The sequence below is a fragment of the Eriocheir sinensis genome, chromosome 26 (genome assembly GCF_024679095.1).
Source record: "Eriocheir sinensis breed Jianghai 21 chromosome 26, ASM2467909v1, whole genome shotgun sequence".
Taxonomy (NCBI): Eukaryota; Metazoa; Arthropoda; class Malacostraca; order Decapoda; family Varunidae; genus Eriocheir; species Eriocheir sinensis.
This window is the reverse complement of record NC_066534.1, coordinates 14,089,936-14,105,489: the sequence shown is the minus strand read 5'-3', so window position 1 is coordinate 14,105,489 and position 15,554 is coordinate 14,089,936. Positions and strand designations below refer to the sequence as shown.

The window sequence follows — 15,554 nt, the reverse complement described above, 5'->3', positions numbered from 1 at the left end:
TTCATGTATCTTGAAAAATCTAACTAACTACAAAAAGTTAGTTCAATTACTGATGGAAGACCTAATGTGTACGGAATATTAATATAAAGAAAGTTACAGCAGATGTACATTTTATTAAAGAATATAGTCAGTCATAGGTCCCCTTACCTTGGATATTGATGTCCATAAACATATAATGATAATAATAACAACTAGCAACACAATGACAGTAAAGCATTTAACTCGTGCATCTTTGCTTCATGCAGTGGCTGACTTTATACTAGAGAGAAAAGTAAAACTTTGCACAAAACATTGAAAACTGGAACTTCAAGTCACTGAAAAAGCTTTACACCAAGAAAACTCTCGGTTTCCTCGGGTAAAGTCTGGTGTATGTACACTTCGGACGCTGCAACCAAGAAAGTTCTTCCTGATACAGCACTTAAACCTGCAGGCTTCCAGTTGTGAATCACTCTGTACACATTAACAGTATGCTTTTGATGCTTTTGAATCGTCATGCAATTGGAATATAATAGCTCAAGTTGAAGTAGTACTTTTAAAATTCTATACGTAAACTTCCTCCGAGATATACACCCCCATTCCATCATTGCTACAGTCACCATTAACACAGTGCATCATCTCTCTGTCCCATTTTCTTATCTCATTATCAATGTGGACTTCAAAGTCAGGAGATGTGGCCTTGGGGTGGTTGTGTTTACTCCTCACAAGGGAGAAGACGGAGGAGAAGAGGCGGGACACCACTTTGAGGGTGGACAGGTATCGGCGTCGAGCCTGGGGGGAGCTGCAAGATGGGGGCAGGTCAGGGTGTCTCAGGATGGGAGAGGTGGGGAGTGGTGTGGTGTGGAGGATACTGATAGGTATAGCAAGGGTTGAAGGAAGTCACAAGAAATAAGAGCAAGGTTGAGCAGAGATAAGGAAGAAGAATAGGAAATGAAGAGAGTTTTGGCTCGGAGAACTGTGTATCAAACTAAACAAAGAGGTGGCAGTAGAGGACAAAGGAAAGCTAATGTGTATTCTAACTTTAATTAGAAGCAAAGCTTGGTTTAAAAAGCACAGGAAGATTCAGGTGATGGTTTAAATCTGTCACATTCACTGTAAACATCTCTCAGCAGTGTAGACATCTTGCTTTGTCTCATAACAAAGTCAGCTCTTCAAGCCCCATTATTCACTGTGATGTGCCAATGGGCATTAATGTTTATTTATGCATTCAAAGTTTATTTTGAATGATGCAGTTTTAGTTCAGGGAACTTTCACTATAGCAATTAATATATAATCCTTTATTTGTCGACTCAATTTTAAGATTATTCTTTAGCAAATAATTCTTTGGATACTTATGTGATGGGCCAAAAGGATTCTTAGCAACTGAACAGTTGCCATCAGTGATCTGGGAAAAAAATTAGTGTACATTGTAGGTACTGCAATTAACTTATTTTTATTGTCAATAAATGTTTGCAGGTTCTTAATTTATATGTATTATCAGGGTTGTGAGTGATATCTGTACTCATGTCTGGACACAGTTATGGAACATGTGGTTTATTTGAACACTAGTAATGTAGTGAAAGTTCCCTGTGATATTGATTTGCAATTTAAAATTTATAACAGCAAATTTTCCTAACCAAGGCCAGTTGTTATGTTGCTAGTCAAAAGAAACATACTGTATACATGGAAAGAAAACCAGTATATGTCTTTTAGAAAATACCTGGTGGCTGACAGATTGATAAACCTTTGATAACAGCAAAAACTAAAAAATCAACAGTAAAGCTAAGAAAAAATGTACTAACTAAATGTAAGAGAAAAATTAACCATGAATTCAATTAAATTACACTACTATAAATATCTACAGATGTACTAAACTATTTTGTATTATGAGAACAGAACTAGCTATGGAGATGTTAGCATTTCCTCTGATTAATCATGAAATAAACTTAGCGTGTCATATAAATGATTCAACTGAAAATGCTGCAGAAAATTTTGTTCTGCTTGTAGCTACGAATTATATAATGCAAGGCTTAGGGATTGGTCATGCAGCGTTATGCAAAGGAAAGGCAGGCTGTGAAAACTTCCAGTGTCTTGCTGTAACCCCAAAATACCAACAGGATGGATGAGGTTACAATACATGTTAAGGTATAGCTTTGAAAGATACCCTCTTGCAAAACAGTAAAGCAATAACCTCCCAATATAAAAGTAGACAACGAGCATGTTCATATCACACCAGTGACCACTGCAGGTAGGAGTGTCCAATTTATGTTAGTTCAATAATTTGCAACCTAGAAAATACATTTCTGGGTCACTTATAATTAATTTTGTAATAAAATTAATGTTAACTTGCCATGTGTCAAAAGTTTATCAGTAAACCTTACTACAGGGTCCTGGAAAATTCTTATATAATACATAAATCCACCAAAATAACTGTGTGATGTCATTGGTATGTAGCAAGTTCAGGAGTTATGATTTTTTCATGGTGTATTTATGTATGAAATGGTGCACATTAAATTTTTAATTTATCAGAAGGTTTCATGATAAGGAATGAATACTAATCACTAATACTATAACTACAGTTACTGCTACCACTAATACTACAACTGCTGTTTCTGGTGTTGACTACCTCTTCTTACTTATTTCTGTATGGATACTATTTCTGCTTTGCAGTTGTTACTGACTTTTTTGTTTAGCTCTATTGTTATATACATTATTCGATTTTAGGGTCGCCATCAATCGTCCTCCTACTTTCAGTTATCATGTCATGTGGCAGACTTTATGGGGTCACATATAGTAGATTTTAGAGTATACTGAATTATGATTGCAAATCATTGTACCCATTTATTATGCATCATTGCATTTTTTACTAAACTGTGTGAACATAGTGAGAGAGCATGTGGCACCCACACCCACACAACCATTGTGCTGCTTGTATGCAAGAACCGACATATTGCACATTCATCAGAAAGTGGAAACAAGCTTCCCAGTAACATAGTGCATCATGGAAGCCAATCCTGAAACTTTATGGATAACAGTTGCACTCTAACTGCTCAGCTAAAAGTAACAACACCCATGGTCTGTATAACAAATCCAATGTACTGTTCCTAGATCCAGTGCCTGAGATTTGAGGCATCATTTAGTGTGCTTTTTTTTGGTGAGGGTGAGTCTGTTATGCCCAGACATGCATGTGTCCAAGCGACTGAATCCTTGATGTGGGTGATTCTACATACATGAGGGTAGTGTTACACAGACATTCATTTTTTATGCTTTTTCTAAAGATGCTTCATTAAAAATAAATAACTTGGAATGCTTTGCATGGGTCATGTTTCACTTCCTAGAGGCTGAGCAGCCCTGGCATGTTCTCCCAACACCATGATGTGACCACTTTGATGCACAAACTAAACAAGAAAATCTCAAGTATTCATTCATTTTAGTGTTTTGCTGAGGATGAAAATATAGTGTGTACACATCCAAGCTTAAGATAAAGTGATAAAGATTATTGCAGTAGATGGGAGTAATAGGAGGGATGAAGCAGCTTTGTTAGTTCAGAGACATCTTGGACATAGAGGATACAGCGGAGAGAGCAGTCAAAGGCAAGGTATATGACACTTGTATTAGATCTGTGCAGGAGCAGAGGCGTGGACTCTGAAGAAGCTGGAGGATGTAGGTACTGATAAAACGTAACAAAGTGATCTTGAAGTAAATAGCTGGCATCACCTGGAAGTATGGTGTATGTAGAGCAGCAGCAGCAAGAACATGTGGTCAAGGAACTGATCTATGCTCTCATGACCAAGAGACTAAGATGGTTTGGACATGAGAAGAGAAGAGTGTAGGGCACTTGGTAGAGTGTTAGGCATAGAGGTGCTCATCTTACATGAACAGGCAGGCCAAAGAAGACCTGGAGGAAATGTGTGGAGGAGGACCTAGCTGCTGCTGTTAATTATAATAAGGAAGCACTTAGTAAGAGAGTGTTAGATGACAGTTATCGGACATCTAACCTTCAAATAGAAATCAAAACATTGACAAAAAAATGGATGATGTGTGTGTGTGTGTGTGTGTATTTACCTAGTTGTGACATACGGAAAAAGAGCTACGCTCGCACTGTCCCGTCTCCATATCCGCTCTTGTCCAACTTTTCCTTAAAATCATGAATGTTTCATGCACAAACCACCTCCTCCTCCAGCCTATTCCATAGCTCAATGCTTCTGTTTGGGAAGCTAAACTTTTTCACATCTCGCCTACACGTGGTCGCCCTCAACTTCTTTTCATGTCCTCTCGTTTCTCTCTCATTCTTGTGTGTTTACCCAGTTGTAATACACAAGAAAGGAGCTCTGCTCATGAGTTGTGTTTCTGTGTTTCTAGGATTTGAAGATCTCTCTGTCCTGGCCACTCATCTGCTCAGGGAACTTATACTGAAAGCTGTAGTTCTTGGTATCCTTCAGACACCGAGTCATCATCAGTTTCTATTTAATCTTGTTGCTCCCCTATCCTATACAAACATCCCTATAAATTTGATCTACTCACGTGTTTGCCCTGAATAATAAAAATTGAACTGGGGACCAGTTCATTTGTTCTATTGTTCGAGTGAATGAATGTGTGAAAGGGTTGTGGCCAATTTTTGATGGGCAATGTCCCCCTTAACTACATTGGTTTCTTGTTTTCAAGAAAACTGAATTTTTCATATTAGTATTGTATACACATGATAAGGGAAAGTCTCCGTGGGTAATTTTATTTGCCATTTAGTGTCTCGCTGCTTATAAATTTATTGAGAGTGGTTGAAAAATTATAAGCTGTGTACTGGTGCCACACTGTATGCCAGTAAACTTCTTGTATGCATTATTATTAGAGAAACATGGATGATCATTTTAGGTTTAGCCATACCAAGGAAATTATTTGATGCTTTCAATGAAGATGTGAACAAAAGTCGTAACACTGTCCATTGCAATATGTGCAAGAATAGCGACATGTAGAGGGAAAGGGGGTCCCGTACATCATCTCTTGATGGTCAGTGTGTCCAGTGCCACCATGCACCACTTCAGCAAGCAAAAGAAAAAAGTTTTGTGGGATCCACTGAGTGCGTGGACAAGTAAACAATATAACATCCTCAATCCTAACGCATACTTATGTAGACACCACACCACATAGAACAAAACTTTAGAAAGGCCCGAAACCATAGTCCACAGCCCAACCACAAGCTACACCACTGAACGTGCCAGCAACACACACACACACACACACGCAAACAAAAACAAAGACACCAAAGCGAGTACAGCAAAATGCAATGCGAGAGGAAGAAAAGAAAAACCTCTCTCTCTCTCTCTCACACACACACACACACACACTCACGTGAAGTTGTCTGTGTGTCTTCGGCGCTCGATGTCCTCCAGTTCGGCGAGGTACTTCTTGCGCCGCTCGTTTTCGTAAACCTTCTTCATGTGCTCCTCCTGGCGGCGGGCGAGCTCCTCCTCGGGGATGGACTCCTTCTGCTCGATCCTCACGGGAGTGCGGTAGTGGATGTTCACCTCGCCGGACTCATACTTGTAAGGTGACTCTGTAAGTGAGATGCGTGTTAATTCTAAAGCTGAAAAGTAAACACCACGCCATTCCCGCGTTATGAAAATGCCGTGTCTTCATTCTCTTTATTTTTCATGCGCTTGTTTGCCACGTTTAGTCATTCGCGTGTTGAGCGAATGATAGCATGCGTGGTATTCGTATCTCAGGCTGGCATGTGACTGACAATGAGGATTATCTATTCAGCACTGAAGCATCTTAACAGTTTACTTTTATCAATCAATTCATTAAGTTTAGTTTTTAGGTTTAAGGCTTTAAAGACATTGACAGAGGCCTAATGGCTAAATGCTCAACTAATGCAAACATTCAATGTAAGGTGGTTTAAGTGAGGCATCTTTTGACCGTGGAACAAAACATATAAATAGTAGAAGCAAAAACTGTGCGAGAGGAAAGCGAGAATCACTTACTGTTCGTGCCTAAAAAAGAAAAGCACAGACATGAAACAAAATACAGAAGTGGTTAAAATAAGTAAAACTAAGGTTAGTCACCATCACCAAGTTTAAAGGGAGAACTAGACATTAGAAATACCTCGGATGTACGGCATCTTGCGGGGGAGTGAGGGGCACAGAGCCTGGCGGGCACACGCACACGGCAGACTAACCGTGCGTTACACTGGGAGTCGGCACAGAGGGACTAACACACTGAGGCACCCCAGGCTCAGCCCCGCGTGCTGTCCCCACCCAGTGTCAATAGTGAACTAAACAGAAGCGTGCAAGAAAGGCCTGCAAGTTGGCAAGAAAGGCCGAGGAGAGAAGTTTATGCCGACAGACGTGAATGTTAGGCTCTCCCCACAATGTACGTTTCCCTTAAGCAATTTTTCTGTAATGGAGTCTTCAACAGGATCTTTTCACAATGGTGCCTGACGTCGGCGAAGTGTTTATTCTCGTTTTATCAGTGAAGGGAGCCAGATGAGCGTCGGCAACTCGGGAAAGGGTGGCGCCAAGTACTTAATTCAGGCGTAAGTGGTTTCTCCCTAGAGTTAAAAAAAAAATGCACACCCTAAACCTCGCTTACTGGGAGGGGGCGGAAGTTTGGGAAGCGTTGGAAAAGTGAAGGGGATCTGCTGGTCTTTCTGGCGACACGAAATCGTTGATGGTCGCAATTATGGCCTTCAAAATTAGCTCATGGGCGTGAAAAGGTACGAAGAGGCAAGCGGCGTGGAGCGGAGTTATTCTTGGCGCTTGACGCCACGTCCGGGAAGAGGGGAAGACGCGAGATAAATTTCTGTGCTCATGAACTTTGAGAAAAAACGATCTACTTAAACGACGCACACCTACGCTCTCACCAAACGACCGTGAACCTGAGACTATAATTTAGTGACGCGTTCTCGACTATAAACGACACCACAACTCCCACAAACATTAAACTCCTCTGAGACGTTGATTGCCACGGCTTAGGAGTTCTCACCATTCCACAGTGATGGCATTTGTATAATCTTATCCTAGGCAAAACCAAGCACCTTCCTAGTCTTCGGGCGCATGCCAGGGGGAAGTATTAGCATATAAGTCCACCAACTACGACAATATTACGCAGGAGAGAGAGAGAGAGAGAGAGAGAGAGAGAGAGAGAGAGAGAGAGAGAGAGAGAGAATGAAGATTGATACACTTTCCCGTCTAGCACGTTTAACAGGCCAGCTGCACGCATGACAGTCCGCCCCTTGACATTACACTTTTTGCGGCGTCATCAGCACGAGCGCCCCGCCGACCACTGGCTGGCGGGGCGTCGGGGCGATGCTCGACGTGCCGGCGGCGAGGGAGTGAGGGGGAAGGGGAGGGGGCGGAGAAGAGGGAGAGGGCTAGGGATGGCACTGCCTAAAATAGTATCAGGCAAGCCTCGAGGTGAGTGAGTCGCGTCAGGGAGCCACCTGGTCCATGGCCCTCCCCTTCCCCCTTCCAAGTGCCCTCAAACCCTGACTCACCGTGACTAATTTAAGCTGCCTAGTTTTCATCTTTTTAGCCATATTTCAAGTATTTTCACTCTTCCTTGCTTGCTATTCAGCTAAATCTTACAGGTAATTCTTTCATAATGCGGGAAGCGGGTTTGCTCGAGTGGAAGATACATACTTTAGACAGTTTTAAAAGTTGACAAAGTAATGCAAAGAAAAGTTCACTCCCTCAGGTGCTAAGTATATTTCAAGTGTTTTCATTTATGTAGCTCTATTTTTCTTGGAGTTCCACGGACGGCGCTTCCCCACACTGGCTTGCGTTGAGGCTTCAGTCGTGCGAGTATTGATTAGTTACATACAATAAATCTAGCAATCAATAGCGCATACACCTGCGAGTCCACGATGACATTACAATTCCAAGCACTGTAGCCACGGGTCGATCGATGCCACGGTAACGCTGCCCATACGCGTGAGAAGTGGCATTCATTGACGACTATTGGCTTATCCGGATACCATAGAGTAAATATACTGACGGTAGAAGTGCACTAAGGTCTTCCCAGCTGCACACAACCGGCAGTGGTGGGGTAACATAGGCAGGAACGGAGGAAATTACGGCTGTGTTTATGCAGCTCCGAAGGTATAGGGAGTGAAGTGGGAGAGGAGAGTAGACACCCAATCGACTTGAAGCGGAAAAAGCGAACCCAAACAAAGCTGTCACACACACCCGCACGTACACACACACACACACACACACACACACACACACACACACACACACACAAAGCGACAAACGGCTATGTTAGTCCCCAGAGCGGCATGTGTACAGCGTGGTGTCGCTAAAGAGACTACAGGCCCTTGCAGCTAAGCAGATGAAGGGCGGAGAGGTATAAATAGAGGATGTATGGAGAGAGCAGGGGAGGAAGGGAGAGAGGGAGGGAAGGAAGGAGGGTGGGCGGGCGGGTGGGAGGAGGGTTAATGGTACACTACAATTTATACCATTACGCGTACTTGATCTCTTCCCATTGTTATATACACGGCTGCAAGAGGAGAAGTCTGCACCACAGTTTCAACAGCAACAGTTCCAACACACACTCCGACACAACACACACACCAGTCACACGTGTAGCACCCAGGACAGTTAGTAAAAGCAACACTGAGGACATAATGGAATATACACGTTTGAAAAAAGAATCTTTGATGAACTTAATAGAGCAAAACAACATGAAATAGTAATAGATAAAGAGGAGGAAAACACGATAGTCTCTTTACTTCCATGTTAATTAATTTACTGACACCAACACACGCTCTCTCTCTCTCTCTCTCTCTCTCTCTCTCTCTCTCTCTCTCTCTCTCTCTCTCTCTCTCTCTCTCTCTCTCTCTCTCTCTCTCTCTCTCACACACACACACACACACACACACACACACACACACACACACACACACACTGTTGCGTGCATCTCTGAAACCATGTTGCAGATCCTCTGAATATATAGCCACAGTTTATCCTTTTTACACTAGTTATGCTGCAGTCACTAGCCAGGTTATGCACCCACTAGCCAGGTTGGTTGCAAGGCGGCCAACAGGTGGACAGTGATTTGCCTTCATTACCTGGCCGCGCGGGAGGTGAACGCTGCGCCGATGACAGGTAAGAGAACGGTAGGGGACCGATCAGGGGCTCTGAGGCAGAACAGGGACACTGTGAGGGGTGGTGGGGCTGACGGAAGGTGGGGCAGGAACGAAACTTTTGAGGGAAGAAAAATAAATGAAAAAAAAGGAAGGTGTTGGTGTGTGGAGTGAAGAGGGGAGATGAAAGGTGGGAGAGAGGGGAGGGAAAGGCAAATAAAAAAATACGGCAAATGAGTTTAAGAGAGAGAGGGAGGGATGGAAAGAGGGAGAAAGGCGTAGAGAGTAAAATATGAAGCTAGAGTTATGGTAAGGAGGAGTGAAGAAGTCGGATAAAATAATTAGAGAGGTGAGGAGGTTGAGGGGAAGTAAGCGCTATATTAAACAAAGAAAAATATGAGAGAGAGAGAGAGAGAGAGAGAGAGAGAGAGAGAGAGAGAGAGAGAGTGTGGAGGGAGTGACGGAGAAGGAAAACAGAGTAGGCATAGCGACAGGTCTTGAGAGTCGCGTTGATTCAGGAGAAGTGGATCAGAGATAAGAAATATTGGCGGGAAAGGGAAGAGATAACGTGGAGGGAAAGAGAAAACGAGAACGCAGGGAACGGAGAGAATGGGAAAAGTTAAATAAAGAGGATGAACCCGACAAACAAAAGGAAACACAGAATGGATGTGGGGAGAACAAGACAAATAATTAAAAAAACGAACATTCAATCAAAATTTCATACGAGAGAGAGAGAGAGAGAGAGAGAGAGAGAGAGAGTGTGTTACCTCCCATCGGCTTCAACGTGAATCAGAGTGACCTTCGGCACACTCACTCGAGGGATCAACACACTGCCAAACACTTACCAAGAGAACCTAAGAATAGCCTAAATCAACAATGCATAAAAAGAGCACCTTGAAACCATTTTGGGTCCCCTGTGGGAGGAAGGACAGGATGCGGCAAGAATGTGCTCTCCTTGGCCCACTCGTGAATGTCTTACGAGGCGTTGGAAAGATGTGTAAGGTCAACATTATCTGTGACTGAGGACGATGGAAAAAACGTTTTGAAAGGTGTATGCAAAAGACAGTAGCAAGACCAAGATAGAAGTATCAATGAAAAAAAAAATACATGGGGAAAAAGTGCTTGTTGGACGGGCCCGCCGAAGTCGACGCTCCAACCACTACTGAGGAGGAAAACAACAGTAGAACGACAGAAAAGCCACCACCGAGGAGGAAGAGTCCAAACATTCATATCCAGAACGTTAAGACAAAACTCTTGCACCTTTCCAGGAGACTGCCTTGCTGCCGTAGCTCTGCTCCCGCCCCGGACTAAGGGAATCGTGAGGGCGGTGGCTTGACGGTTGGGCGATGGCATAGGTCGATTGGGAGTAAGGCTGGGAGTACGTGTGATAATCGGCAGGGGAAGATGATTTTCGCATATCAGAAGGGTGTCGGCCGGCGTGGTGGTAGTAGCTACGCTGGTCGGAGGCGGACGGTGGCGCGGAGTGAGTCATGGCACGCGTCACCCGCTGAGGGCGCTCCAGTGACTGTGTCCAATTGGCTCCTCCGTAACGAGCAGCTCTAGTTGGGGACCCGCTCCCGTATGATTCCTGTGGGATGTAGCGCGCCTTGGGGCGGTGTGCATCGGCATTATAGCCAGACTGACGTTTAAAAGTGGTCGAGGAGCCTGGTGGGGGTTGGACCATCATCGGAGGTGGACAAACTGGTTCTTGCACGCTCAAGGCTCGCTGTTTATGAGCAGCTCGTACATCAATGGGTGAAGGTGTGGGCGTTGAAGTCAGAAGAGGCTGTGGGGTACTGCGGTTCATCCTCTGTGGCTTCTGTGGACCCAGTAGTGGCGGGGGAGGGCGAGGTGGGATAAGAGGAGCCATGTTGGCAAGTTCCTTCATGGATGGAGTGGAAGTGTACATTTGGCCGATGATAGACACATTTGAGCCTGCATCTAATCGCCTGCTCTCAAGACGATCGACTGATGCCTCCACGTTGCCAGTGTGGACGCGGCGCAGCACGGCCTTCTCCACAGAATCCCTGCGAGCAAGTCTCTCAATAGTATCCGGCTCCCGAAACGCCATGGAGCGATTTGCCAGCGTCTGCATGGTAGATGTTAGCTTAGACTTGGGCAAGTACTCATCTCGGACTGGTTGCCACCGTTCAGGGCTGCGGGACCGTCTTGGAGTTTCATATTTGGCCTTCATGAATTGCACATCACCCGACTCCTGGCCTCGCACCACCGTCCTTCCTGTCGGCGTCACACGAGACAGAGGACCGTTCACGTTAGGCAAGGACCTGGTGCGTCGCCTGGCCTCCTCGGGGCTCTCGAATCTACGCTTCAGCCTATTGACGTCACCTGTCTTGACGTTGTACAAGTAAGACCGGGAGTGGGAGGTTGGATTTCTCTGGTCCCGCTGTTCCAGGGGCATGTCAGCCAGTCGTTGGAGGGAAGATCCGCTGACAGGATTGGTCTTGTCATATATGCGCCACGCCTGCGAAGCAACATCTGCCTTGCTGTTCAGGTTTACGGACGAGACAGATCTCTCAGGGAGATAGTTTGGGGAGAGGAGTTTGCTCTGGGACTGTTGCTTGAGACGAGATGGAAGTGTGGCATAGTGGGGCACCTCGTCCACGTTGAGCTGGCTGCCGCGGGAAGAGTGACGCTCCGAGGACCTCGAATTTCGACGAGCTCGTTTTTCAAAGAACTTAACTTTTCCTGCCACGTCCTTGTGTACGACAGTTCTTACCGATACTTCCGAGTCACTAGATTCTGGGTCACTGGCTGGTTCAGGGGGGAGGCTTTGGCTGCGGCCAGACTTCCCGGGCTTCTGGACCACCAACAGTAACTGGTCCGAGTTGAGAGAGTTGGGTTCAGAAGAATCTGATATGTCGAGAGAGTAGCACGTGCGAGGTGAGGATCGTGAGAGACTCTCGGGGCTGAGGGACAATGATACGTCAGGGACGGGAAGTGTGTCCAAAGTGGCTGGGGCAGATTCTGGACCTTGGTAACTCTTCTGTTCCATAACCTTTTCCTGGAATTCGATTGATAGCTGCTTTGACAACTGTCGCCTCTGATCCTCTACTTGCGTAAGGCTGCTGGTGCTTTTGGTTGTCCGTGTAGGAGAAGAGTGCCTGGGAGGCGATCGTTTTGTAGGCTCGGAGGGTGCACGGCCATGTAATGTACGCAGCTTGTCAGCCAGGGCGCGCCCTGTTTCTGCCACGTCGACCTTGTGGTTAGCAAATTCCCGCTGAGCCCGGTGCTGTCCTTTGTCTTGGTTTCTTTGTTTTCTTTCCCTCCATGATCGGATACTCTGCATCGATCCATATATCTCCGCGAGGTGGTCTCGAAAGGCATTCACTTGTTCCAGACTGAGACTGGTCCACAAACCTCGGGATCTTAAACCTGAGTCTTCACGCGAAAGACTCAGACTAGAACCCCGCTTGCTGCTGCTGCGGCGGCGTTCGGGGTCCTGGTACTTGTGGGAGAGATCACGCACTGAAGACCCTCGCCATAGGCCACGGTAAGTGTCTTTCGAGATTTCTATCTCACGGCGCCGCTTGTAGGTGACCTCAGAAGTGTTGTCGCTGATGGAAGAAAATTTGTCGCGTAGGTCGTTGACGTGAATATCTCGGCCTCTCAGCCGGCAGTCACCCGACCACTTTTTCTCCGGGGTTACTTTGTAGAGGAACTCTTTCTCCTTCTGGGCGACGTCAAGTTCTTTTAATAGTACATTATATTCAAGGGCTTTCCTTTCTTTCTCCCGCAGTCCCTTCCACGTCTCGAAGTCTATTATAGCATGAGATCTGCTCTCAGCGGCGGACAGTTCCACACTACTCACAGACCGTTCGAGGCGGTGGACGCGCTCGAGGGATGTAAATAGTCGTCTGAGTTGTGAGATCCGTGCGTTCCTCGGTGCTGCGTTTCTGAGCTCGATAATATACTGGCGATAGCGGTGAGGGTGGGAGTGGGGTGAGGGGGTGAGGATGTCCAGTGATCTGCTGCGCCGCGGACCAGGGCTGGAAATTGAGACCTCTGCTGGGATGTCTTTGAAGCTGCTGCTCACTTGACGCACCAACTGCAGGGAGCGGAGAGGCGAGGTGCTGCGTGAGGTGCTGCGAGACAGACGGCCGCTTTCGGCGTCTCCGCGAGTTATGGCTTCCCACTTGTTCCGCTGCTCCACAAAACATGTAGAAAAACGTGAACGACGGACAGGAGAAGATTGTGCTCGGGGAGGCGGAGGCTCTGACCGTTTTCTCGGCCGCTTTTCACGATCTTCAACTGGTAGTTTCCTGTCTGGTGTTGGCGAGGGAGAAAGATCAATCATACTGGAGTAACCAGTTTCGTTGCTTTGAGTGGTGTCAAAACTCTCGCTCTGCTTCAGTTTCTTGTCATCTGATGCTTCCAGGGAAACGTCAGAATACGGAGACCCTCGGGAACGACTGTCCTTTCGGCTGACGCCAGTCTTCCGCATTGGTGGCTGGGGCTCGGGGGACAGGCAGGTGCTGGGTCGTCGTCTGCATGTGCTGTCAGTGCTGCTGCTGCGGGACGGCTGACATGGCCCTTCGATGTGGTTCTGCTGAAGTGACGTTCGTTTGATTTTGTTCATGCTGCTGACTGTGTGACGCATTACGTTGCGGCCACTGTCCGCCGAACCGCTGGACCACTTCCTTGAGGCATCAGCGCTCAGGGACCTGCTATGACCTGGCGCAGGCGAGGCCACATGATCCTGCTGTCTGCCCGGAAGGCCCCTTTCGACATGTAGATCCCTCTGGGAGGATTTACGATGCAGTTTGTCCCGACTCTCGTAGTGCCTCAACGGAGTCTTGGCTTTGGCGGGCGCAGACGTTCTACGAGGAGGTGAGTTTTCCCGATCCTCGATGGTGAAGCGAGACTCGGAGACGGTGCGGCGGGTCTTCAAGAAATTTTCTCGCACTTCCTGTGTTTGTTTCGCTGCTGAGAGTGACCGGCCCAGTGAAGTGGTCTTGGTCGGTGAGGTCCCGAGCTTTTCTCGAGAGCGCGCTACCTTTTCGCGGTGCCACGTGGAATACAAGGCGCGAGTCTCCCTGACACGTTCCGCTGAGGTGGACCGAGCGGAGGGCACAGGCGGACGGTCTTTCATCAAGGGCTTCAAGAGGGACGGGTGCCACTTGGAGGAGATGCGGCGCGGAGGAGACGGGGCCATGACAACCCTGGAGGGAGCTGACCTCTTCCTGTCGCCAAACGTGGGCACAGGAGGCTTGGAGGGGGGCGGCATGGCTTGGATGTAGGTGTAGGGCAGGAGCAAATCGGAGAGGGATGGGTGGTGCAGGCCGAGGTCGAGGTCTGAGTACACCACGTAGTATTCCTCTGCAAGAGTGACGTCATAAAACTATGCAGCTTTTCGCAATTCAGTTTTAGGTGCATTGGGAGCCTCGTGAGGGTCGTCTACAGCTTTACGTGCTTCTCCTGTGCGTTGTTCTACTTTGGCGTCTGTGCTCGTGCCTCGGGGGCAAGCGGCGGCACGGGAGCAGAGGCAGTGCTCGTGGGGGCATTCCTCAGGCGAAATAATCAACTCTACATACAAAAATTCCAACGAAGTGACTTTGTGCTTCTACAGGCAATCTTGGCGTGCATTCTCTTCAACTTGCTTACTTTTTACGAGTGCATCTTTGTGCACGCATACGTTCTGTCTACCTGTGCTTCAATGGCAGCTTCGGGTGGCGCTTGAGTGTATTTACAACGCCTCAGCTGAGCGGCTTCCTGCGCTGAATCGACGCTTGCATGCTCTTGAAAGGGTGCGGGAGCAGAGGGAGAAAAGCCGGTGCAAGGATGGCAGGAAAAGATGCTACGAAGTTGGTCGCCATTTTGGGTGGGGGAAGGTGGAGGGTGTAGGAGAAATACAAATTTGCGGCGTTCAGAAATTGTAGAAATAAAGTCAAGTTTTATAGGGTGTGAAGGTCATGTCGATAGTCTTAATTAAGCAATAATGCTTTGAGCGGTTGTATGTTCACTCTAAGCGATCAATTTCATGTGACCCTGAAGTGAGTAAACTGAGATAACACAGTGAATGGAAGAGGGTGGCTTTGACAGACTGAACAAGTATCTTATACAATAACTATATGATTTTCAAAGGACAGGGAAGACTCAAATGAAGTCAGTGAATTTGTGCTGATTAAAGGTGCAAGAAAGGATTGAATATATTATTCAAAGGGTAGTGAATAACCAGGAAGAATTATTATAATTTAAGATTGATCACAAGTGAAATGTATAATTAGAAAGTGGAATTTCTATATAGTGAAGGGATAGGAGGTGGTGCGAGTTGTGGTGTGTGGGGTGGAAACAGTGGTGGTGGATTGCTGGGGCAGTGTGGCAGCCGGTGTTTTACAGGAAACAGCCAGGCGTGCGGAGGACAAGTGAGGCCAGACAGCGGCGGTGACAAATTAATATAAAAATACAAGCGAAGTAGCAGTGGCCAAAAATACTCATCACTGAAGAGTTCGTGCCTGTCAGCTAAAAAAAAAGATAACTT

General features: G+C 46.5%; 1 protein-coding gene across 7 annotated transcripts in view; it reads right to left on the bottom strand.

Annotated features, from left to right (window-relative positions):
* LOC127003793 (uncharacterized) overlaps positions 1–15,554 on the bottom strand; it is a 136,081-nt gene that overhangs the window by 12,652 nt on the left and 107,875 nt on the right. For 5 of the 7 annotated variants that reach the window (XR_007757402.1, XM_050870846.1, XM_050870845.1 and 2 more), the window contains 3 exons: positions 10,316–14,392; positions 9,041–9,109; positions 5,323–5,527 (listed from right to left, as the gene is read on the bottom strand). Coding sequence is in view for 6 of the 7 variants with exons in the window: in XM_050870846.1 (XP_050726803.1) it covers positions 5,323–5,527; positions 9,041–9,109; positions 10,316–14,392 (4,351 nt within the window). In the remaining variant the exon portion in view is untranslated. Of the gene's footprint in view, positions 1–92; positions 779–5,322; positions 5,528–9,040; positions 9,110–10,315; positions 14,393–15,554 lie in introns of those variants that run through there. The other 2 variants (XM_050870844.1, XM_050870843.1) reach the window with 2 other exon arrangements.